The 24,021-nt window shown below is 46.8% G+C and overlaps 1 protein-coding gene across 4 annotated transcripts in view; it reads right to left on the minus strand.

Moving 5' to 3' along the window:
• Positions 1-22,502, minus strand: part of LOC108241810 (NACHT and WD repeat domain-containing protein 2) — a 54,711-nt gene extending 32,209 nt beyond the window's left edge. Inside the window, exons 1-3 of one of the 4 annotated variants that reach the window (XM_017426243.3) lie at positions 22,370-22,502; positions 20,714-20,885; positions 7,119-7,207 (exon numbers count right to left, since the gene is read on the minus strand). In XM_017426243.3, the coding sequence (XP_017281732.1) occupies positions 7,119-7,207; positions 20,714-20,864 (240 nt within the window). In that variant the 5' untranslated portion in view covers positions 20,865-20,885; positions 22,370-22,502. Of the gene's footprint in view, positions 1-7,118; positions 7,208-20,713; positions 20,886-21,347; positions 22,139-22,369 lie in introns of those variants that run through there. The other 3 variants (XM_017426241.2, XM_017426242.2, XM_037976554.1) reach the window with 3 other exon arrangements.
• Positions 22,503-24,021: the final 1,519 nt, after the last annotated feature.

A 24,021-nucleotide genomic window follows, 5' to 3' on the forward strand; every position in this document is an offset into this window, starting at 1 on the left:
GGGGGGGGGGGGGGGGAGGCTGCTTACATAAGAGCTGGAGCTGCTTTCCGGCTTTCCGGTGCCCTTGCGAAGTGTTTGCCCGTGGCAGGTCAAGTACAGTGGAAGCTTTGCTTTTCTTTTTTTTTTTGGAATTTATTGAATGTAAAGACTGTTGAACCTTGGGTCTCTGCCCAAGATGCCCAGTAAGAAAGGGCATGAAGTCAAGCAGGAGGAAAATAAACAAAAAAACCCTAACAAGAGAACGGGATTAAAATAAAGACAAGAAAAGACAGGATGGCCTAAACTCACGGCTACAGGCAGCTTTGTTAGGAAAGTTGAGTAAATCTTTAGGAATATTCGAGGAATCGGTAGGTTTTAGCAACAGATTCACTGCCAAATATATAAAAATCCATATGCAGTGATATGAAACACACAGAGATGAGATGGAAGGGGAGATAAAGAGGGATTCTGACTTCTGCTTTTATAGATCTGATCACAGTTACTGATGGTCGGGTCATCAAATGTATCTGATTAGCAGCATCAGCCAAAACATTCCTACTTCCTATGGAGCTGTGGAGATCCTCTTTGCTTTCAGACCTGCTAAAAACCGTATAAATTCCATTTTAATTTAAAAAAAATGTAGAATTGAAAGAGGATGTGCTTAGATTTTTAACCAAATCGCCTTTTTTTGGGGTTAAATCAGAGCGACTCCTCTTTCTAAGCTAACGGGCGCACATGAAAGGAAAAGGCGTCCCTAAAACGAGCCGTGGTAAACGAGGACGTGCGCGGCTCGTGGAAGCCACTCGAAGCAACGTGCGAACTCACAAGGAACGAGACCCTCTCAACGAGACCCGGGGTTCGAGCCAGCCAATTAATTACGGACGCGGCGGCAGGTTGGGATAACGCGTGCGTCTTTTGAGGTTGGAAGGCCATAAATCACGAAGGCTTCCCCAGACGACAGGTTCCAGTGATAACAGAATACGCTGGGCGAGTTGTTCTCCCGACAAACTGGTGTATTTCGTGCGGAAAATCAATCACCTCGCTTCGATCGTGCAGTCAGGGATATGTGACAGTTTTCATAATGAATCGCGGCCAATGAGAGGAGATACATTTTCGGCTCTCGGTTGCCTCGTAGCTCGATCGATGTGGACATTTCTCCGGAGCCGTCAGCGCTTTTAGGGCCGGTACATTTCGGGGGGGGGGCAGGTTTTCTCGCATTTTTTTAAAACCAAGCGTCCACTGACCGCCTCCACTCGGGTGTATTTTCTTTTTTTCCTCCCCGCATTGAGAAACACTGCAAGCAAGGATCATTTGAAAATAAAAATAAATAAATCACGGTTTCCAACCGAGTTAAGTGCAGACTGCAGGGCAGAAAAGGGGTCTCTTAGTCAGGCTGGCCGCTGGGCGGAAGAAGGCTGAGTTGATCTGAAAACACTCGGGGGGCGGGGAGACAAGAAGTGTAGGAGAATAAGTGTGGGTGTTACTGGAAGGCATACGGGAAGCAAATGCGAACATTAAGACAGTTCAGTGCTTGCACTTAACCAGATCACTAAGAATATTTACTTGAGTCTGTCTCGAAATGGCTACTAAATAAAAAAAAAAAGAAGCCACCTTTTCACGATTTCTGCCCACTTTATTCTTGTTCTCCTCAAACCCACAGTTGGTGTTCATCAGATCGGACAGAAATAAATATATATATATATATTTATTTATTTTATTTTCCTGCCGTAGCTCTTGCAGGTGACAAACCACTACAGCACGGACCACCTCCCCCCCCGTGGGTTATCTCGAAGAAAGGCGGAAGCCTCGGACGCGTTTCATATCTGGCGTTTCGATTATCTGCGCCGATTGTCCACGTCCCCTCCACGAGGAGCCGGAAGGGCATTCCTTTGGAATCGTGCTGAAACATCGGCGAAGGGAGATGGGTGGCCTGCTGCCAACGAGCGAGAGCGGCAGACGGAGAGAAAAATGAGACGCAAAACGAGAAACGTGACATCCAGGTGAACAGATGGTGGAGTGGCAGATAAAGCCATTTAAAAAAAATTTTTTTTCCCGGTTTGTTTTGGTCTGAAGAGTGCTGAAAGTAGGAACTATTTACACCTCTCCCATCGTATTTTCCTTAACCAAAGCACTGAAAATAGAAGATACAGTTACGTGTCACTTTTTTTTTTTTTTTGAGAGGAACTTCCACGACGGAGCCCGACCGACAGCCTCCGGAGAACACAAAAAAGTTGACTTTGCTTCACTCGTGTCGGTCGGAATACCTCACGCCGTGTGTGCGACAGGCCAGTAAAGTCGTTGAGCAAAAGAAAAAAAAAGACAGAACTGCTCAGTTCAGCTCCTGTCTGCGATTGTCTTCTCCGGTGAAAGGAGAAATCTACCTCCCCACGATAAACACTGAACTCAGGAACAAATCTTTGGAATAATTTGTATCGAAGGCCAATAACGCGGCGACGGAGTCCTGCCGGAAAAGGACGGCAGTGAATCGATGAAGCAAGGAGTTTCGCTGCTTTTGCCGAGAAAATCTCCGGCTCAACTCCCAGGAACATTATGAAGCTTTAGTTCACTGCCATAACTAAACCTTCAGTCACATTTCCACCCCAGTGACCAGACGGTGCGGTCGTAATCTTCCATTTGTCTTCGACGCACACTCTAAAGGGGCGCAAGCTCCAGTCTGAATGGGTAATTATTCAGTTTCGGAGCACGGCGAGAACTAGCGGCGAGGTAGAAGGGGGACCTGAGATGAAGCATTTTCCCCATTTTCCTGATATAAGTTGGTGTTGCAAGTGTGAAAACCCATTTCAGTTCAAAGTAAATCCTTAGCTGCCTTTCACATAAGCGCCTCCTCAAAGTCAACTCTGTTAGCCTCCAATAAGTCAGCTTCAATGTTCAAATGTCGGATTAGATCACGTGGATTTGAAGCATAGTTGGCAATCTAGAAAATATCTGGAGAGGTGATTGCTGGGCTTGACCATCGATGATTTCAGACCAGTTTTAGTAGCCTGACTACCTGGACGCCTGTTCCAACCCTGAAGCTACAGAAAAATCCCAGATAACTTTAATGTTATTTAAAGTGAGGTTTCCGTGGACAGGGTAAGAAACAATGTCTTAGCCCTTCGATTGACCTCAGTTTGAAGAAATACTTTAACTGGGACCAGACTGATGAGGTAACAGCTAGTCTTAGCCATTAGCCATCACTCAAAAAGAAAAGTTTTGCCTTTTCAATCTGTCCGTAATGCAACATTTGGCAGTTTTAGTTGTTTTTTTTTGGAAATCAGACCCGAAAGAGCACGCTGAAATCCAGTCGGACATTTACTACTTGGTTAGGATGAGAGCTTTCTGAACTAATTATGCAAATCATAAAGTGTGATTGGTAAAGAGTACCAGGAAGAGTACTACAGTCGTAGTCAGGAGTGAGTATCGGTGCTTTAAGGGGTAAAAAAAGGTCCTTGGGACTAAAAAATAAAGGGTACATTCAGTCGAAATGTGTTTTTGTGAAAAGGTGAGATTGTAGATTTAAAATCAGTCAGTCAATCAATCAATCAATCAATCAATCACTGAGTGTCTCTGGGTTTTAAAGAGGTTTCAGTCTGATTAGTGGAATACAGCGGCCCGATTATTGATCTGTTGTTCTTGCGTGCTGCGAGTGTTCCAAACCCTCGGGGCGGCTACGATTGTTTGTATGCAAACCGAAAAATAATTAGCCCCAACTCAAAATGCAGACAACACAGATCAAGCGGGGCTAAAACACAGAGCGCCGCCGACTAACGAGCGGTCACGGCTGAACCGGACCTTAATGCGTGTAATTTGACATCGCAAATAACAGCTCGCGATGTCAGTGGGTAAGAAAAAAAAACCATTTTTTTTTCCCCCCCTGATATTTTAGCGCAGCGTGTGTTTCACGATTAGCTCCGTTGGTGGCAATCTGATGAGACTCTAATTAGGCAGGGTTTTAAATATATCCTCAGGGGGGCCGATCTATGACTGAATACAAAGGTGGCAGATTGGAAGTCCAAAGAATAGAGCGTTTGATTGGCCAAAGATGGAGCCCACGGCCGTCAAATGCAATAATCGGCGTTGAACCTCGCAAAACCAGAAGGCTGGACAGAGGAAATCCATCTTCCGCTGCTATGAAACCAAGTCGAATGAACTTTAATTTGGTGTGGCTACAGACGGGCTGCCCTTTCGTCCCTTCCTGATCCGTCATGCGTCTACCACGGTTTAGTCTCCCCTAGGTTTTATCTTTAAAAATCGCACGTGCAGATAACCGATTAAACGGAGGAAAAAGAATGGGGGCACGCCGAAAATAATTTTAAAAAATGGTTAAAATGGATCGTTCAACTCCCCCGTGGTGCAGCTGTACTGCTGACTGAATGAGGACGCAGACCTCGGCCCCTGGGCTGGATTTTCACCCCCCCGGCTCCATCTCCTACCATCCCTCTCCATCCCATTAAGGGAATGCTCCGAATGGAAACTGAGTCAAATTATGAGAGAGACCGCGGAGAATTGGGTTTCTGCAGCCTGGCATATGTGTGTCAGCGTCTGCCAGCTGACACGCGCGTGTGTGTGTGTGTAAATGTGGATGTGAAAGAAGAAGCTGGACTGTTCATAAATTACAAATCAAAGCCAGAAAATTTGTTCAGCAAGGCAGCGAGTCTCCTCCGACCGCACAACGCCGCGCGTTGAAAGGACACGAAATATCGCGCGGGAGATTGCGAGCTGAACGCGAAGTCCCGCGAATCATTACGCGGGCTCCCGTGGAAGGCGATTCCAGACGGATCCTAAAACGAAATAAGTGAGGAAGAGGCGTAGTGGAGCTGGGCAGAGGAGGATGAGGAAGAGTAGGAGGATGAAGAGCAGCCCAAGTGAGTCAGAGAATTAACTTCCAGGCCTTCTGCGTAATCATTTCAGCTCACGCTTCATCACAGTGAGCTGAATCACCAGACGGACACGTGGCCAGAGAGACCCCGGCTTTCTTACGCTTCCTTTGTCACACACAGTCATGTTCGGGCCTGTGTGTGTGTGTGTGTGTGGCCGTGCCTCACAGGAGAGACTGGCGAGGGATGAATTGTGCAGATTGTCGCTTACAGTACACGGCTGTTTGCCTCGGAAATTACAGCACTCGAATTTTGTGCTCGCAAACAAAATAAAGTCCATTCGTCCATCCGTCCGTCCGTCCATCCATCCATCCATCATCTGCTATCCATCCTTCTGAAGTCGGGTTGCGGGGGCTGCAGCTACTCTCTCCACAACCACCTCTTCCAAGGCCAGCCGAGAGACATGTAGTCTCTCTGGCGTGTCCTGGGTCTTCCCCGGAGTCTCCTCCCAGTTGGACATGCCTGGAACACCTCCGGGCAGCATCCTTACCAGATGCCTGGACCACCTCAGCTGCCTCTAATCGTTGCGGAGGAGCAGCGGCTCTACTCAGAGTCCCTCCCGGATAACCGAACTTCTTCAGCCCATCTACCCTGGAGAGAACTTCTTCCAACAGACTGTATCCAAGATCTTGTTCTTTTGGTCACTACCCAAAGCTCATGACCATAGATGAGGGTAGGAAGGTAAGGATTACTTTGAAATGATTATAAAGTGCGTTATCCCACAGCTGTAAACTATGATCACGCGTTAGCTCAGCTTCACTATCAGAATACGTGTAGTCCCCTCCAAGCTGATCCATTGGACGGGTGAAAATGAAGGAATAAAAAGATCCCGGCAAGCAGGATTAGCAGCAGCACATCTGTTTCATTAGAGGGTTTTCAGCTGCAGTGGGGTGAGTAAACTTTAACTCACCATGTGGACGCCGCCATTTATTTGCACAAAAACGCAAAAGAGGGGAAGGGTCCTAAATCATGAAGCAGCAGCGGAGATGAGCGCTTGTCACGGCTGCTTTCTCTGCTTTCCAACAGATTTTTTTTTTGAAGTGGGGGTTTCTGCCAGCAGTCAGTATGTGGGACATGCAGCAGAGAGCGGTCGGAGCGATATCGGTTTGGAGAATCAGAGATAAAACTCTCACGAAAGAGTCGAGCTGAGAGCCAGAGTGACTGGGACTGTTGCGCAGTAGAATTTCAATGAGCTGTGCAAAATGTCTGCCCTCTCCCAGTCACACGGCCGCTGTATTCATAACTCCTTTTTCCACACCGGGAGGTCTGTGATCCTCAGACCATCCTGAGGTCGCTCCCGATGTCCTGCAATAACTCCTAATTCCTGACTTTAGAGCAGGCGTGGGCAATCCTGGTCCTGGAGAGCCACTATCCTGCTTGAATGATCGGGTGATTATCAGGGTTCTGCAGGACATGAAGAGGTCATTTAGTCACTGAAGCAGGGAAACAAGGAAAACATGCAGGATAGTGGCCATCAAGGACTCTCCTGCTTTAGAGTCAATTTAAAATACATATTTTTTTATCAGTTCAAGAATCTCATTTAGGTTTCAAGATTCTGATTTAAAACCAAATCTAAGCACAGAATTAATCCGTGATCATGACAAGTGTTTATTTCATTTAAATAACGTGTAATAAACAGTAATACCCAACTATGCCGCGGTCTGAGCAATCCTTGTGTATTTAAAAAACAAACCAAAACAAAACAAATCTCAGGCTGATGTGCGCTCGGAGCTGATTGTTGTGATTGAGACGTCATCGGTGTGAGAAGAGAATCAGCCGCCGACACCCGGCTGATTTACAGTTCCACGAAACACTTCAGACGTCCCTCCTCACCGGAAGCAAATCTCCACGCAGCCTTTCAGGAACAGTCTGTGGCACGACTCCCCCCCCCGACTCGAGGGCTCTCCTGGATTTGTTAAACAAACAAACCCCCTGACAGCGATCTGTCCGCGTGCGCCGATTTGCAATGCAAACGAAGCTGATCGGCCACCGGCGGCTCCCTAACAACAACAAAAGGGGGAAAGCCCTCGCATCACGCCGCCTTAACCCTCCTCCCGCCGATGGGAGCCTTATCGCCGCCGGCCTTCATGCGGAACGCTGCACGTGCCTCTACGGGCCCCTCCCACCTTCCAGCAGCTGTTTAAAGGCATGATGTACAAGCAGATTGATGCTCCGACCCTTAACAGGTCTCAAGGGGGAGCTGAGGCACACAAAAAGAGAATATCAATGGAAAAAACAAACAAACAACAAATCAGATCTTACCTGAAATTCAATCCCATAGTTCTCCCTGCAAAAGTCCCGTAGTTTGGGGTAAACGTGCTCTTTCAGGGCGTTCCTCTCCGCTTCTGTGTCTGAAAGAAACAGATTGAAGAGATGCGTCTTACGTTGATCGGGTTCCTTTAAAACTCAAGAAGAAAGGCTAACGGCTTTGTGGGTACTTGAGTCTAAATGTCTAAAAAGAGTTTCCTCCGACGTATTATTTATTTATTTTTTTTTACATTGAATTGAGCAATGAATGTAAATGTGAAAAATGAAACGAGAATTCTCTGGATGAATGGTGGCAGTGTTTAAAAAAACAAACATTTTTGATACAGTTACTCAGGTTCTGATCCAAACCTAACAACATTTTGCCCTTCAGACTTTTGGGAGTTTGTTGCTCTGGAGTGTCCAGGTGTTTGTTAACACAACGCCAGGGCGGAAAGGCATCAGCAATGACTGTAGAGAAGCAGCTGCAGCTGCCCGCCAATCTGGGAAGGTCATTTCTGAACTATTTGGAGTCCATTGTTCTACAGAGAGGAAGATTATTCGAAAGAGGGAAACATTTCAAACAGCTGCCTGTCCGTCGCAGCAAAGTCACCCCCAAGGCCAGACAGGCCTCGATTAGCAGGTTAAAGGTCAAAGGTCACGACAGGAGAATTAGAAAAAGGCTGATCATGTTTGTCTTGTCTGGAAGGACTCTGCAGGAGAAAACCTCGTCTGTCTGAAGAGAACATGGCAGCACGATTGAGGTTCGTAAATTTGCACCTGTACGAAGCACGAGTGTTCTGGAACAATGTGCTTTGGACTGATGTGACCAAACTAAAAATGTCCTGATGCGTGAAGCACAGCGACACAGGCGCAGAGGTGACGGAGAGATGGTTTGGCTTCCTCGCAGTCACCGAGTCGACTCTGAACTCCTCTGGAGACCAAAGGATTCTAGAGTCAAACGTGAGGACATCTGTCCAACAGCTGAAGTTTGGACCAAACCGGGTCCTAAAACAGGACGACGATCCCCAAACGCAGCAGTTGATCTACAACGGAATGACTGAACAAGAAGAGACTCTGCAACGGCCCAGTCAAAGTCCAGAACCTGAACCTGACTGAGATGTTGAGCAGAAACAAACGTCAAGGAACCGAAGTAACGTTGGAAAGAAGAGTGGGCCAGAGTCCTACAGAAAACAACTACTGAATCACAGGGTGGACTTGGAGGAGTTCTTTTTAAACAACTTTTCTATTTTGGCTTCATTTTAGTTTAATAAATAGTGACTCAGTGGAATGCATTGTGTTTGTTTTTGTTTATTTCTGGTTAAATTGAAATAAATTCAGAACCTGGTACAGACCAGATCATTTGTTCTACATCCTCATACGTAAAACTGTAGAATTGAAAGAGGGTGGACTTCATTTAAATGTGATAAGACCTTCCTTGTTGGTTGTTTAATCTGTAAATCACATATTTGTTACACATATCTTGAAAATTAAAATACATAAATAAATATGAATGAGTAAAAGGTTCTGCTGATGGACTAACTGATTACCAGATTTCACCTGAGCATCCTCAGCTTGTGCACCAGTGTGAGTACGGTCAGAATCGTGAAATGTGCGCCCGTTGTTTACACCTGGAAGAGGCGGCGCTGACGCACGGAGCTGCGGAACTGAGGATTCCAAAGGCAGCGATCTTATTGGGCCGTCTGAGTGCCACGGAGCGGGAGAGCCCACGGCTTGTTGTCGTGCCCCACTTTCCTCCTTCCTCCTCCCTGCTCCTTCTCGCCATCTTCCAAATGGTTACTGTAATATATTTGGACAGGCCCAGGTCTCGGTGCCCCCTGCCCCTGTCTCTCAGGGGTGTGGATGGGCGGTTAAAAACAGAATATGCCTAACAGAGGCGCCCCCCACCCCCGCGTGGCCCTGCGCGTATGTGCGCAACAGAAGAGGCCCCAGAAATCTGCTTTGGAAGTGTCCGTCTCTCGTCTATCTTTAGTAAGGCTCCGGGGGGAGGAGCCGTGACCGAGCAGATATCCGCCCGCGGCCGCCCCGGCAAAATGTCAAAGCGAAACCAAACGGATGTGATAGTATGCAAATGAAATAAAACAGCAGTTGCTGCGTCAGCGGAGCTCTCATCCTCGTCCCATCAGCGCAGTAAGATGTACGCTATCTGACGGTGACGGCGGATCGTCAGAAACGGCAGCGTTTGTGGAATTCAGACCGAACTTGTTTGCGTGTTCGGGGAGCGCAGGGGAGACAAGTCGCGCTCCCGACGACGCGACCTGACAGACTTAACTGTGTTGTTATTTGTATTGTGCTGATAACAGCGATATGCCTCTCGTTCGCTCTCTTCCTCTTCTTCTTCTTTTTTTTGTGTGTGTATTTTTTGTGGGACGATGATGAGTTATGGCAGCCTGACGTATGTGTGCGTCTGCCGTCGACACACCAACATGCCGAAGAACAAAGGCTGGATCCCACATGCGCCTGCCTCGCTCGCCACACGCGTGCGCGAGTGTGCGTGTGTGTGTGTGTCCCTCCCTTCCATTTCTCTGTTTATTTCAGCGGCGCGGAACAATCCGGCTTTCAGATACGCTCCTGTCAGCTCTCTTTATTCTCCCTCTCAAGGTCTTCACTGTCCTCTCTGCTTCCCTGTTCCTTCACGGGCAATATTCCGAACTGAAAAACGGGCCGGATGTCCCTGGCTGTTTTCCCTGATGCACTTCCTTGTCGCTATTTTTGAACCAAAATGTAAAAATAGCTCAAAATGTTCAAAAGCCCATTATGATGTTGTTTTGCACCCCAAACATTCCCTTTCTCAGCTAATCCAGTCAAGATCGCAATCATGAAATTGCCTCTGTCTTGTGTGTGTGTGTGTGTGTGTGTGTGTGTGTGTGTGTGTGTGTGTGTTCGGTTGTTTCGCTGTTAATTAATACAGTAATTAAAGTCCTCTTCAAGGACTCACTTTCTTAAGCTCATAGCGGATACAAACACAGCAAGATGCACAATGATGTGGCTTAATTCATTTGATAGGGATGTTAGAAAACCTTGCGATGTCCAACATTGGGAAGATCATAACAATTGCGATAATCATCCAAACCAGGTGTGGGCATCGAGGCCTGGGAGAGTTCATTGGACTGGACCGAATATGCCATCAGTGTGTAGAACACAAATGGGCCGTGCTTGAAAAATAATGGCTTACGATTCGTTGCACTACGAGCAGTCCGATGTCCGACGGGCTGAATTTGTCGCGACAACAACAAATTTTCGATTGAATGGACGGGCCAGCGTCTGATGCACTTACTGGTCATCTGGGATTAGGATTCTTGCAGAAAGATGCTGAATAAATAATATCACAATGGTCCGTTTGGGAAGTGTTTAGGAGCTAAACCTACACAAAAGTCGGTTTATTGGGGCAGCTGTTCACATGTAAAAACGTATCACCTGCAATGCGTCGGAACGGACCGAAAAAGCCTAAAAAATAAACCTTTAATTTATCGCTGTGTGCTGCGCTGAACTCTCCTCAGTGCCCATCTCAAACCGAGCAAAGTCAACTCAGTTTCTGGAAGCAAATGAAACAAACGAGCCGACAGGACGATGACGGCGGACATTTAAACTTGGCCACCGACGCGGACCGAATGTTGCTGAGGGAAAGTTCAAAAGCTACGCGATCGACGCTCGGCCAAGACAAAGGAAACCTGTACGCGTCGTTTCTCTGCCAGTAAACCCCCGTTTGCGTTTCAACAGATACTCGAAACAGAAGCTAAAGTGAAGCGGAGTCAGCTCAGCCGGGGCGCGAAAAGGCGTTCCAGCTAGTTAGGCGCCGTGTGACCGAACCGCCGCCGGAACTTTGACGCCCGCTTGTTGGGCGTCAAAGTTCCGGCGTGTTCGTCTTCATGCAGGAAGGGAGCGCCGCTCGTTTTACGACGGATGGTGACTGTCGAACTCTCAGAGACTCCTCCGTGTGAAGGACAGCCGGTCACCGTGGACGCAGCGTGTAAGCGGCAGACTCGAACAAACAAACTCCCGGAGCAAACCAAACCAAGATCGGCCTGGATCTGATCGAACCGTCTCTTGTTCTGTGCAGTCTTGGGGAAGGTCAGCTAAGCGTAAACAGTCCTTGAGGTTTGTTTGTGTTATTTAAGGAAAACTTTCTATTGTACTCTATTTACTCTTTCTGTATCTCTGTTCTTGTCTCTGCGTTTTTTTCTCGTTTCTACTACGCTTTAAGTTGAAATCGGAGTTCACCTTTACGCCCCACCTCCTGATTTGTTTTTTTTTTTAAACTCGCTGCCTGCCGCCAGACCAAAAGGCCAACGCTCGTGTCTGTTTGCTGAGGAAAATATTTCACGAGCCGCTGGATGAATTTTAATGAAATGCTCCGAAAAGTAATTATTGGATGTGCAACTGATTAACCTTCGGAGTCAACTTGATTCACGACGCCTCGCTGCAGGTAATCAACCTTAGCAAACACCGAAATGACCTGAACGCTGTCGTGTTTTACAGATACAGAGCTAAAATTTGTATGTATGTAAACCTGACTGTTCTGTAACTGGAATGTCCTGGCATGAGTTGAATTTAATGGAATGATTTGGACAGAATTCGATTCCACTTGATTGGATTTCGAGTGGCCATATCAGCTTTTTGTTTTGTTCGGTTCCGAGATGAGGGTGGCACGGTGAGACAGTGGTTACAGTCGTTGCATCGCATCAAAAAGGTCGCAGGTTCGCCTCCCGGCCTGGGGCCTCTCCGTGCTTGCGTAGGTTTCCTCCAGGTCCTCTGGTTTTCTCCCAAAAAACATCCAGGTGAGGTTAACCGACGACTCCAAATCGTCCCTAGGCGCGAGCGAGAGGGCGAATGGTTGTTTTTCTCCATGTTGCCTGTCCAGGATGTCCCCCACCTCTCCCACAATGACCGCTGGAGACAGACCCCCCCCCTCCAGTCCCTAAATGGGAAAAACTGGGTAAAGAGAAAATGGACGGACGTTCTAAGATGACTTTGCCGTAAAATGGAGCACTATAAATAAGCCAAATTTAAACTGAAATGATCACTTCACCCAGTATTTATCCTCTTTAACTTTTTTTTTCTTTTTAATTACCCCCTCTCTGCTGCAGTCCTGTACGTGTTCCTCGCTCTTCATCTGTTTTGCTCACGCTTTAAATTTTCATCTTTTCGGTTCTGTGATTCGGCTCCTTTGAATGGACTCCCTGCCCGTGCGATGCCTTCTGTTCATTAGAGGCGGCTTGATTAAAAAAAAAAAAAAACTCTTTGGGTTCTTTATCTCAGTTGCCTGTTTTGAATCTCTGTTGGAATCCTCCACTGCGAACCGTGATAAAGTTCGATCGAATAAATGAAAGTCAGAGCCCCTTTTGTTTCCAGTCAGACGTTTATCTTGCCCCTGAAACCACGTTTTTCATCTCTGCATGAGATCGTAACAGATCCAGGACTGTAAGGACGCGACCAAACTGATCTCATAGAGAAACACTTCAGTGGAACATGCCTTTGAGTCCAACTCACCAGTCCGCCAACCCTTAATCAGCTCAGTGAATTACAAAGTAAATGCCAGCTTTATAACAAAACACTAACGCGGACTTTAATAAAGCTCATTCGAACATCTCAACGCCAATTTTACCAGTCGTGTTACTGCTGTCCCTACCAGAGCTGGTTAAGGTATAACAGCACCAATCAAAGTCTTCAGTGACTTTGCAGTTTTATGAAATCTTTTATGACCGCAGGGAGAGCCAGGATGTAAAAGAAGTCGACTTTGCCGAATTGTTCTTGAGTTCCTCGTCCACAAAGACGGTAGGAAAGTTCACAAACGTTAGCTTTGTTTTAATTTGTGCAGATTTGGAGGATGCTGAAGCTCATTTAGATAAGTTTGATCCAGTATCCAGAGATTTGTCACTGGAAAGCTACAGAAAAATACCCTTCCGGGGTCACTGGACAAAAAGTATTAGTCCAAATAATACCCCAAAGAAAAACAGATATAGTATATATCGCCTTTTTAGCTCCCTAATCTCGAAAATGTGGTAATGTTAGCGCATAGCAAGGTTGACATCAGATTCTTTGAAGTGCTGCTGCATGCACAAAGCAAAAAATACAATTCCTTTTTGTTTTTTTGTTTCTGACTGGCTGGTCAACGGTCAGCTCTCAGCTACTTACACATCAAATTTTACCCCAACATCTGTAAAAACCGACTGACTTATAGCCATTTCTTGTGTTTGCTGAAGTGGATTAACCGTGGCGGCCATCCTAACTAGGGTTGGGTTCCAAAAGTTAATAAGTTGTGGATGCACGTCCAATGATTAGTTTCCGAACAGTTCCTTGAAATCCAGCGTTTCCCCAACTATTATCCAAGGAAGGAGTGCCCTGAACCCCTCATGGCTGGAAACTTAAGCTTGATTTAGGCTTGACGCACTGAACTTTGTGTGAGGGGGACCAAGCAAACAGTGGTGCAGTCCTGCCGTCCTCGCCGCTGTGCGATATCATGATATGCCAGTTTCTGTAACTGCGCCGCGCACCTTTGAAAATGGACAATTTCGAAGGTGCTCACTTGGAGCTGGTTTCGCCTGAACCGAAATTTATATGACCCCTCTATGAGAGATGACAAAGATAATCAAATGGAAGGTAAAGACGAGTCAGTTTGGCGTAAGACGTGGAAGAACATGCGGGATGGGTTTGTAAAAGCCAAAAAGGAAGTCCACAGAAGAAGTGGTGACCCGGGTGGTGTTTTTGTGTCCTTAGCAGCCATAAACACAACAGTCCTTCCTCCTGAATACGTGCCGTACTGCGCCCAGTCATTTTTCTTTACTACATTACCACTGGTTGTGTAGTGTACTGCCACCTGTCTTTTCGGAGAATACTGCACCGACGTAACCGTCGAGTACGAACGCCTGCAGCGCGACTTTCCTGAAGCGTAACTTTAAAGAGCCTTTTAGGGAAACCACTGAATGGGATATTTTGCCAACAGAAAAGACAAGTTAACACACACAAACAGACCCAGCCAAAGACATTACTGCCTGCCACCACGAAAGGCGAACGATAAAAAAATGATTGGTGGTGATGGTCCAGGAACTACAAGCTTTGAGGATTTACCACAATGAAAAAAAAACAACAAACAGAAAGAAATTGTGGTTTGCTGACATTTTGAGTGAGAGGATGAAAGAAGACTTCCTAATTTCTTGCAGGAGAACTAGTAAACCCCTTGTCTCTTTGGTTGGGTTTGAGTAAACGACCGCTAAGTCATTTAACACAAGTGTATCCAGAGGCTAGCTTCACATTATCACTATTATTCCCTTATTAAATTGTGTTCTATAAAAAAGGCTCAAACACTTAGGGAGTTGGAAGAAAGTACCCAAGCCAAAGCTGATTTTGTCAGGATGACATACTGGGAGCTTCTAATTGCTCATCGGTGCTCTGAAAAACTCAGAGAGAGGTCAGTAAAAGCTGCTGCCAGACTTGTCAGAGAGAGCTTCCTCTGTTCCCTCGGGGGAAAAAAAAAAAAAAAAAAAAAACTGAAGCGAGGAACAGGAGGACGCCACGAGAGAGAGACAGAGACGAAAGCAGCCATTAAGGATCAAACTTTTTCTCGGTGCAAAACGAGGCCGAGCGAGTCCGGAAATCCAACTTCCGACGGCCCAATTTCTCAAGGAGACGCCAACAAAGAGTTGACGAAGTCTCCCACCTGTCATCCCTCCCACGCTCGGCCCTTGTTCTCTTTCACCAGACTCGATTCAAAGAAAGTGGATAATTGGGGGAGGCGGAGAATATAAAAGAAAATCCTGAGCTAAGAAGCAAAAAAAAAAAAAAAAAAACCACACACACATGAACAGTATAAAAAAAGGAAAGAAAAAAAAATGCAAATGAGAACACTGGGAACAATTGTGCGGTGAAAAGTAAAAGTGATTAGTGGCCTCGGTGGCGACTCCGCTGTAGCCTTGACGATGGTGCGTTGGAGGGCTGATTTCATGCGTCGTGTCTCGGAGGCCTCGGGTATTTTATCAACCTTAAACAGCTTAAGCGAGAGCTCGCCGTTTGAATGCGGGCGGCTGCTTCCGACGCCAGACAGAGGTGACTGCAGCGAGGTAACGCAGTCGCCTCGAGTATCGACAGGCCGCGCCGAGTGTCCCCGTCCGCCCGGCGTGCACGAGACAAATTCATGCCGCTGTCCTCAGAGGGGCAAATATCAATGGGTTTTAATTGATCACCTATGGCCGCCCAAACAGACACAAAGACTTATCGAGCCGAGCCGAGAAGTGGCGTGACTCATTAACATCATGGAACGTCGATGTAAACCTTTTCAAATAAGTTGCTTGGAACTGAGACCGTGCAAAACGCTTTAATACCTATATAGACCCCGGCTGCACTGATGAGTAATCTCGGTATTACGGACGCCGCGTTTGCGTCCAAAACTCTTGAGAGCTTTTCTAATTTTCTAACAAGCTTAGGGCAGCGTTCCTCCGTAACGCAGCGACAAACGCAGCTGAGTTCGGCGAACCCAAAGACAGACAGCGGGCGGGTGTCTGAGATTTTCCTTTCGGAGCATTTTTTCCTCAGTATATTCCGATTTGACGCAAAAACGAAGGTATCCAGACCATCGCCGTCCAGGCCGGAGTTGTAAACTAGGATTATTTGACGCTGAGAAGGGACGGCGTTAAACCTTATATGTGACGTTACGCGAGATCTTGCACGCTCCGTTAGGGCTTGAGGACGACTCTCAGCTACTACCACACCAAGCCCAATACCTGCAAAACTGACTAAGGTAGAGTCATTTTTGTCTGTTCATTTAGCTGTGGTGGCCATCTTGAATTAAGGCGACTCCAGGAGCTGATCGGCTGTCGATGATAAGCTTCTGTGTGTTTCACTAAAAGCTGTCCGCCAGCTCATGAAATATTTTGCTAACAGAGAGCGTTGACGCTAACAGTTAAGGCCAACGTTTTAAGCACAAATGTGGCAAAAAGCGTAGCGCTCTAGGAACGTGTTTCTGACTTCAGCAAAGACAAGAACGGCCCGTTTGGCAGTAAATTTAGCTCAGATTTGGGGCGGTAGTTGCTAGAAAGTGATCCCAAACACAAACTTAGAGCTCTACAGAACTTTGGCAGAAGTTGTTTGTGTGTTAGGAAAATATCTCATAACCCAGCAGAGAAACGTTAATGAAACCTTTCGAAAGCAATCACCGGATGAGCATCGAAAACCTGATATGCTTTAGGAGCAAATCGAATTAAAGGTGGCCGCCACAGCTCATGGACTTTAGCAAACGCAAAAATGGCTTTAACTCAGGCCCTGTTTACATGAGAGCGACCTCTGGGAAGATTTGTCTTTTTTTCAATGTGTATTGTGGCGAATCAACAAGAAAGATTTACATGGATACGGCTGCGCTCGTTGAATCTGCCAGGCAGGGTTGCCAGATAAGAAATGACGAACTGCAGTACTGTCTCTTTGAAATGATTGTATTGATCCAAACTATCATCTGTGCTGAGTGAGGTGCGCTTTCTCTGATGAGGGGAGGTTGTAAGATTAGTTGTGATTGGTGAACATCTGCACAGAAAAGAAGCGGGACTTCATCCTAAAACTATCTTAAGAAAACATTAATTATCGTATATCTGGCAACACGGCTGCCTGGCTTTCAACGAGGCGCTCCTGCAGTCTGCAGCGTGGAAACAGTTCCAAACGAAAACGGTGAAAACAAGAAGGTTGTGTTTGGACCTGCAGTGAGGTCGGGGTCGCTGCTACGTGTCGAAAAGGGCGAGCAGCACAAACAGCTCTCTGCTGTCGGCCGATATTACTGCCGCTGATCTGTTTGACCCTGATTTCACACCACTGTGTCCCCCCCACACCCCCTGAAAACCTCCTCTCTGACACCTGGCTTCGGTTTCAGAGGAAACGAGCACCGCTGTTGTGTGCACGAACGCCCGAAGGGCAGCAGGAAATCTTCTGCTTCGCTCAAAAATAGCGTCCTGTCGGCAGCCCCTATCAGTCAGTTTCACCGACACTGAAGTAAAATCTGATGAGGTAGTCGCCGTGAGTCACCGCCGTCACGTACTCCGAGCTCTATCGGACCGTGGAGGATCTTTGTTGAAAACTTTGGCAAAGAACGTGGCGGGTGATCTGCATTCCCTGTTGTTTCAATGATCATTTAAAACAACATTATATAAGCGTGTAAATATTTAAAGTTAATGACATTTTCCTGAGCTTCTTCTCAGATATTTCATTAGGTTTTATTGACTTTATTTGTGAGTTTACTTGCGTCCGATTAGAACAGCTAATCCATTTGATGTGCATGTTTAGGTGGGGGTTTTTAAACTCACTTTCAGTTTATGTCACTGAACGTGTCACGAACATGTTCGCCAATAAAAGTGCACAGACTCCGACTGGGGTGGTGGTGGTGGTGGTGGTGGGGGCTCGCATCATTTGTCATACCTGTGGAACCGGTTATCGGAACTGGGCGGTGCTTAACGAAACTCCCAGGACGTAATCACTACAGCCGATCACCTTCTGGAGTCCACCCCATTGACGATGGCCACTGCAGCTGAGCGGCTCTAACTTGGCCAATTTAACAAATATTGAGCTAAAATTTGACGAGGTAGTAGCTGAGCACCCCCCCCCCCAAACACGCACTTGGACCACGACACGCTGCGCTTTTGCCCTAAAACGTTTACATCAACCGCGGCCGTTAACCCTGTTTGTCTGTTAGCGAAATAGCTCTCGAACCGCTGCATATGGGTTTCAGTGAAACTTCCAGGAAGTAATCACTGGCCGCACGTCTAACACTGATTGGGTGCTGCAGTCGATCCGATTCAAGATGGCCACCGCAGCAATGCGATCTCAGCCAACATGAACGCGCTCGTACAAGAGCGAATTTTACGGATACTGAGCTCAAATCTGGTGCTGGTAGTCATTCACAACAAATATTCCAAATGCTAACAGATCATATCTCCGAAGATTCATGTAATGGTACTTATAATGGTTTAAGTTGCAACTATGTCCTTTTTTTTAACATCAGATGATCTGAGTCTATATTTCTTGAACGAGAGGCGGCGGGTGATCTGCATTTCTCCAGGGGACGCCAGGCCTTCCATTGGAAGTATCACTGGAGGGGGTTTATCTGCAAACTGCTGCAGAGCTTTAGGAAACGATGGAAATGTCAGAAAAGATGGCGGCTTTTTTTCCCCCTCGGGTTTGAACGAGCCGCACTGGTCACCTGCGCCTGCCACATCTGGAAACAGCTGCTCACCAGGAGCCGCCTTTGTGCTGCTGCTCTCGTGGATGTGCTGCCGGTGCCGGAGACAAATTCCCGGGAACGTCGCCGCGCTGGCTGTTCTCCTGCCACGCGCAACGCAGAACGGGGGGTCAAACTCTCAGCTGCAGGTGGCCGAACAGCACCGGACTCCTCGCAGGGCTTTTTTGAGGGGGGGGGGTTACCTAATGTTTGAGCATAAACGACGGAGACGCACTAATGAGAACAGCCGCTGGGTTTTGTCTCATTTTTTTTTTCCCCCTCCTGGGCGCTCCTTCTCACTGTCCCTCGCTCTTCCGTGGCCTACTCCACTTCCCTTGTTTACTCCGCTTCTCGCCGAGCCTATTTTTACTCCCTGCCCCCCCACCCCAAGGGCGTATTCAAATGCGGAGCTGCAACTGGGCGTCTGCTGCCGCGGCCCGACGCTCGGCCCGCTTGGTGCCGAAAGCAATCTGAAGTGTCAACTCCTTCGCCGGGGGGACGCAGCGAGTACCGCTTTCTACCGTTGCGGCACGTCGGCGGCTTAGAGCCTCTCCGAATCAACGCCGTCCTCATCTCAAGGTGCCGGAGACAGGGTTGGGGGCAGTGGTCCACACGAGGACATCCATCGTGTGAATTTAGCCATGTACCAGCTGATGTTACTTCTACTGCCCCCTGGAACGTTGACCTCTCCGCTCGTCCCCCTCCTTTAAACCCCCGACGCTTTTTCTACAACCTTCTTCTTTTCCGACAGCCTTTGCCCAGTCCTCTGCGCGCGTCTCAGCCGCTATCTAACGGTGCCTCCTAACCGCTTAGTCTGTTAAAAAATCCAGCCGTCTTCACGACTGTTTTAGCAAAACGAGGATAGGAGAGCTGAGGAGCCGGCGGGAAGCAAGGAGGGAGGAGATTCCCGGGAGCTCTGGTCCGAGTGTCTCGTGGACGACGAAAGTTGCGAGCGACGACGAAAGTCTCTCAACCGCGTGACCGCAAACTGACTTCGTGATGTCTCGTGGAGTAAGCCAGGAGCCTTAAGGTTGAAAAAAAAAAAAAAAAAAAAAGGGGCGGAAAATTTCCAGAAACTTTTTTTTTTGGGGAAGTGAAGTTAAATCTGGAAAACTGGAAACTTTCCATATAAATTTATGGGAATAAACTGGGAATAGGGGGTAATTTAAACAAACTGTATCGTATCCAAAACAAGGTTCATCGAAGCAACAAATTTTATGACCTATTTTGTGCACGATGACGTCACGGCGCCATCTTGGATCGCACAACTATTTTTGAACCTTCTTCTATTTTTAAAGTTGTCTCTCTTTTTGTTGAGGTAAACCTTTTCTAAGTCCATTTTCAGCTCTGAACAAAAACAATCCCACTATCTGACGTTCTTTCGTGCCTTTTTTTTTGTTTTGTTTTGTTTTTCGTCAAAATCCGTGAATGGGAAATGTCACAAAACTCACCGAGATGTCCGGGTTTCTGTACGGAAAACGGCAAATTTCATTCACACAACTCGGAACAAAACCATTTACACCTTATTCCATCGCTGGTACCGTCACTTTATCTCCGTCGAAACAAAACTAACATCAGCGAGTTGCCTTTAAAACAACAAAATTCAAATCAAATCAAAATTGGATCACACTTTAAAATCCCGGTTTAATTATCTCTATTCCCATAAAGTCCCACTACATGCCACCCTGTTATCTATATTATTATATATTTTTTGGTTAAATTTCAGGGCTCGGATAAATTAGAGGTTAATAGAGGACATGATGGTCTCCCGAGGAGGACCTGGCTGCATGACGAGACAAAGCAACCGAGTGACCTGGAGACTTGAGCCTGTTTCCTTATGGGGCGACATTTCACTTCACCAGATTAGGACTAGAAGCTTGAAATGGGATGTGAATTTCCGTGCACACGCTTCGAGAGTCCCCTTATTGTCATTGCCTACCTCGTGCGGATAACCTGAAGGTGTCCACGGCGACCGATAATAACGAAAGCAGCTCCTTTTCCTGTCGCGTCGGTGCTTTTAAAAAAAAGAGCTCCAAATCTGTTGAGCGGCTGCGCATGACGACGACGCGCGCCTGTCCAGCTGAGGCCCGGTGGTTCCTTACCGGCGCTCCGATTTGTTGACTAAAGCGTGATGGAAGCGCTCTGTTTACCCTGAGTACGTACCCGCATTTTCTGAGTGAACCCTTCAAGCTGCGCCGTCTGATGTCTGATTTCATACCTTGCAATGAGTGCCTTCAGCTGAAACACTGGGAAGACTTTTAGGAAGCGGTGTGTGTGTGTGTGTGTGTGTGTGTGTGTGGTGGGGGTAAACGCTCAGGGCACATGAGTGATGGAGGTTTGAGTCATGGTGATGATGTGAGGTGAGGGTCACGATATGGAGGGGGTTCGGGCTGGCTCTTACCGTCGGGGTTGGCGCAGATGAAGACCCGCACGCTGCGCCCCGTGGGGACGTGGTTCGGCGGCAGCGCGCCGACGTTGCCGCTGATGGCCGCCCTGCGCAGCGCCGACTCCCGCGGGCAGGGCTGCCTGCTCCCCACTCCCGACGGCCACATGGGAGGCGACTTCCAGCGTGGCTGCACGCGCACACACACACATAGAGACACGCACACGCACGCACACACAAAAAAGGTCACATTAGCGCGCAGCCGGGTGCGCAAACGGACGCCTGTGTTTGGGCTCTCTCACACACGCGCAGACGCGGGCGTTAAAGGCGGTCGTTTCTCCTCCTCCAATTCCCTAACTTTTACCCTAAAGGCTTCGATTTCAGCAATAATCAGTGCTTCCCTGCGCTTCCAGTCATTTTGGATTTCTTTGCAAGGGCTTTCCAATCACTGTTTACCAAACAAACACAACAAATCAATTGGTGACACGGTGCGCCTTAACGCCCACTGACTCACACACACACACACACCGATCAAGTTAGGATGAATCTAACACAATCTTTCTTTTTTAAAAAAAATCTACACACAGGAATTTCTCAGTGCATTCGTTATAAGGCATTCATATGGATATTGTAATAATAGGATCTTACGCACAGCCTACTACCGTCATGGTGCATGCGTAATTTGTCTACATGTCCTTGGACGCATTCATGAATTTTCATGCCACTGTGGGACAAACAGACAGAACAGAACGAGACGATACAGAACTCGAGCAGATATATATTTAAAAAAAAAGAAAAAGGGCAAGCATCAGCCGTGTTCCCACCCCGGATTAGATGCTTGTAAAAAGAGAATAACCGCTAAAAGCAAAAGGTTATTCCGCCCAGGCAGGAGAAGGTGCCAAGAAGTCGGGTTTTTTTTCTTTTCCTGGAGTTGGGGTCTATCTTGAAATCTTTGTTTCACAGATTGGAGAAGAAAAAAGAAGACAGCCCAAAAAAATAAATAAAATAATAATAATAATAATAATAGGCGCTGGGAAGGGAAAAGTTGAGGGGGGTAAGTCCACTATTTGGGAACTAGCAGCAAATCCTCCAAAGAGCCAAAAGAGACAACTCTACAGTGAGGGGTAAAAAAAAAAAAAAAAAATCACAGGGAAGGGAGAGCAGCGGCGCCGCATCCACAGAGAGAGGAGTAGTGGTGCCGGAGACAGGCAACAACAACAGGAGGACACTTCTTGTTGCTCACATTCATTCGCTTCATTTCGGGGCTTCCGGTAATATCCGAGCGTCGAGGGCGGAAAGAGGTGGGTAAAAACGCCCATTAGAGTGGCCGTGAACCGAGAGGCGGCGTCGGAAGACGTTTTTTTTTTTTTTTTTTTTTTTTTTTTTAATAAAAAAAAAAGGAGGGGGTGGGGAACGCCGTGAGTCCGTGCGCTCACCGCGGCATCCTGCTGCTTCTTGCGAGCTTGACTGAGAGAGAGGGAGCTCCGGGAGCGGGGGAGAATATAAAGCTTGCGGAGCGAGCGCGCGACTTCCGCTCCGGCGTTTTCAAAATAAAACACTCGGCGCGCTGTTACTTCGGAATAAACGCAAATGTTGGATAAAAGAATATAGCGATAATTCAAGCGGCGTCACGGCTGAGCGGGTTATCATAGCAGCTGTCAGTCTGATACTCACCCGGGCGTCGTTCCTGTGAGGGGAAACTTTTACGTTGAAAAGGGCTGAATTCCGGCCGCCGCTCGAGGTTTCAGTGTCCGGCTTGAAGAAGCGGCGAGACCGGAGAGATGCTGAGGACGTTCCTCCTCCTTCCCGTCACCTCCTCTCCGGTGGAGGGAGCTCACCCAGCCCCTATTAAAACTGTAATGGACCGCGAAGTCAGCACTGCGTTGTCCTAAATGACGTTACGACTGTTTCAAATCATCCACGTAGCAAGGCATTAGGGTTGTAAACACCCGGGTAGTCCTTACTTCCCATTCAGCAAACACTGATCAAAACCGAAAAGAGGTTCAAGTTTCACAAACAGCCTTTATATTCTGTGGTCGTTGGTTACTTTCTGCCAAAAGTAGCCTTAAAGTTAGCCACTTCTGACAAAAGTAGCCTAAAGCTAGCAAGAGAACGTGCTAGGTGTGAGCTACTTCACCCCTGTTAAATTTCCAAACTTTTCCAGGCTGCCATTTCCAGATTTCTAAGTCAGCTTTGAGGCAGTTTCTGCAGTTTATCTACAAACAGTTATTAGCTAAATGTAGACTATATTCTAGACTGTGTGAATAAAGGGTGCGGAGGGTGCCGCAGCACCCCCAACTGACGCCAGTGGACATGAATGTCCAAATATATAGTTAAAGCACTAATGAAAATAAGAGTAAAACAGATTTCCTCAGTGTCACACATGTTTAAATTCTAATAATGTTTGGATATTATTGAGTTTTGTAAATATAGTATAAAATTAGCACCATTATTGAGTGCAAAACTTTACAACTGCTTAAAACCAACAAAAACATGCAGACTGGCATTAGGTCACGGCTGCAATTTTATAGATTCTGTCTGACCAAGATATATAACATGTATGCATTTCACTGCATATTTTTGGTACTTTGATGTTCTTCTTATGAGTGTTTGGCTCTTCCAGCTGAAACACGTTCCTACAACTATGCCTTCATTTCTGACACAAATGATGTCCAGCTTGGAATAACACTTTTGAAAACCAACTATTCTGTTCCTAATGAGCTTTTGGTCCTAATCACAGCGTTCAAGTTTACCTCAGTCCATTGAACAATTTATTTAATAAGACTCTGTTTCCGTTTAGAGCAAAATAGTTCAAGCTGTGCAGGCTTTTAGGCTGGACTACCTTTGTGCAACCTAATGGTTTGCACCTATGTGGCATAATTTTCAAACTTAGGTACCTTCACAAAGTGTTTACAACGTGACCTAAATATACAAACTATTTTCAAATGCAATCCATTTTAAAAGCATTTTGCTTGTTTGAGCAATCTACTTGGAAAAATGTACATTTATTTATTTATTTATGTACATTTAGAGTTATAGAAGAGGGGATAAAGTCTGGAAAGATGAATGTTTTTCCATACTCCCATTTTCTTTTGGCACATATGAAAAGCAAACTATCCCTTTCCAGACCTGCTTAGGGACCCCGTTGGGCAATTTCTATCCGTGTTGGCAACATTGCGGGGAAAAAAACGTTCTACTTTCAAACAATGGGAGTTTTAAGTTTAACTTTTTAGTAAGGGCTCCACGAGTGGCCCTTCTCACGGACGGAGTGAGCAGCAAAAGCAGAAGGAGGAGGAGGAGGGGTCTGAATTAATTGCTTTATCGAT

This window comes from Kryptolebias marmoratus, linkage group LG7 (genome assembly GCF_001649575.2).
Source record: "Kryptolebias marmoratus isolate JLee-2015 linkage group LG7, ASM164957v2, whole genome shotgun sequence".
In the NCBI taxonomy this organism is placed as follows: domain Eukaryota; kingdom Metazoa; phylum Chordata; class Actinopteri; order Cyprinodontiformes; family Rivulidae; genus Kryptolebias; species Kryptolebias marmoratus.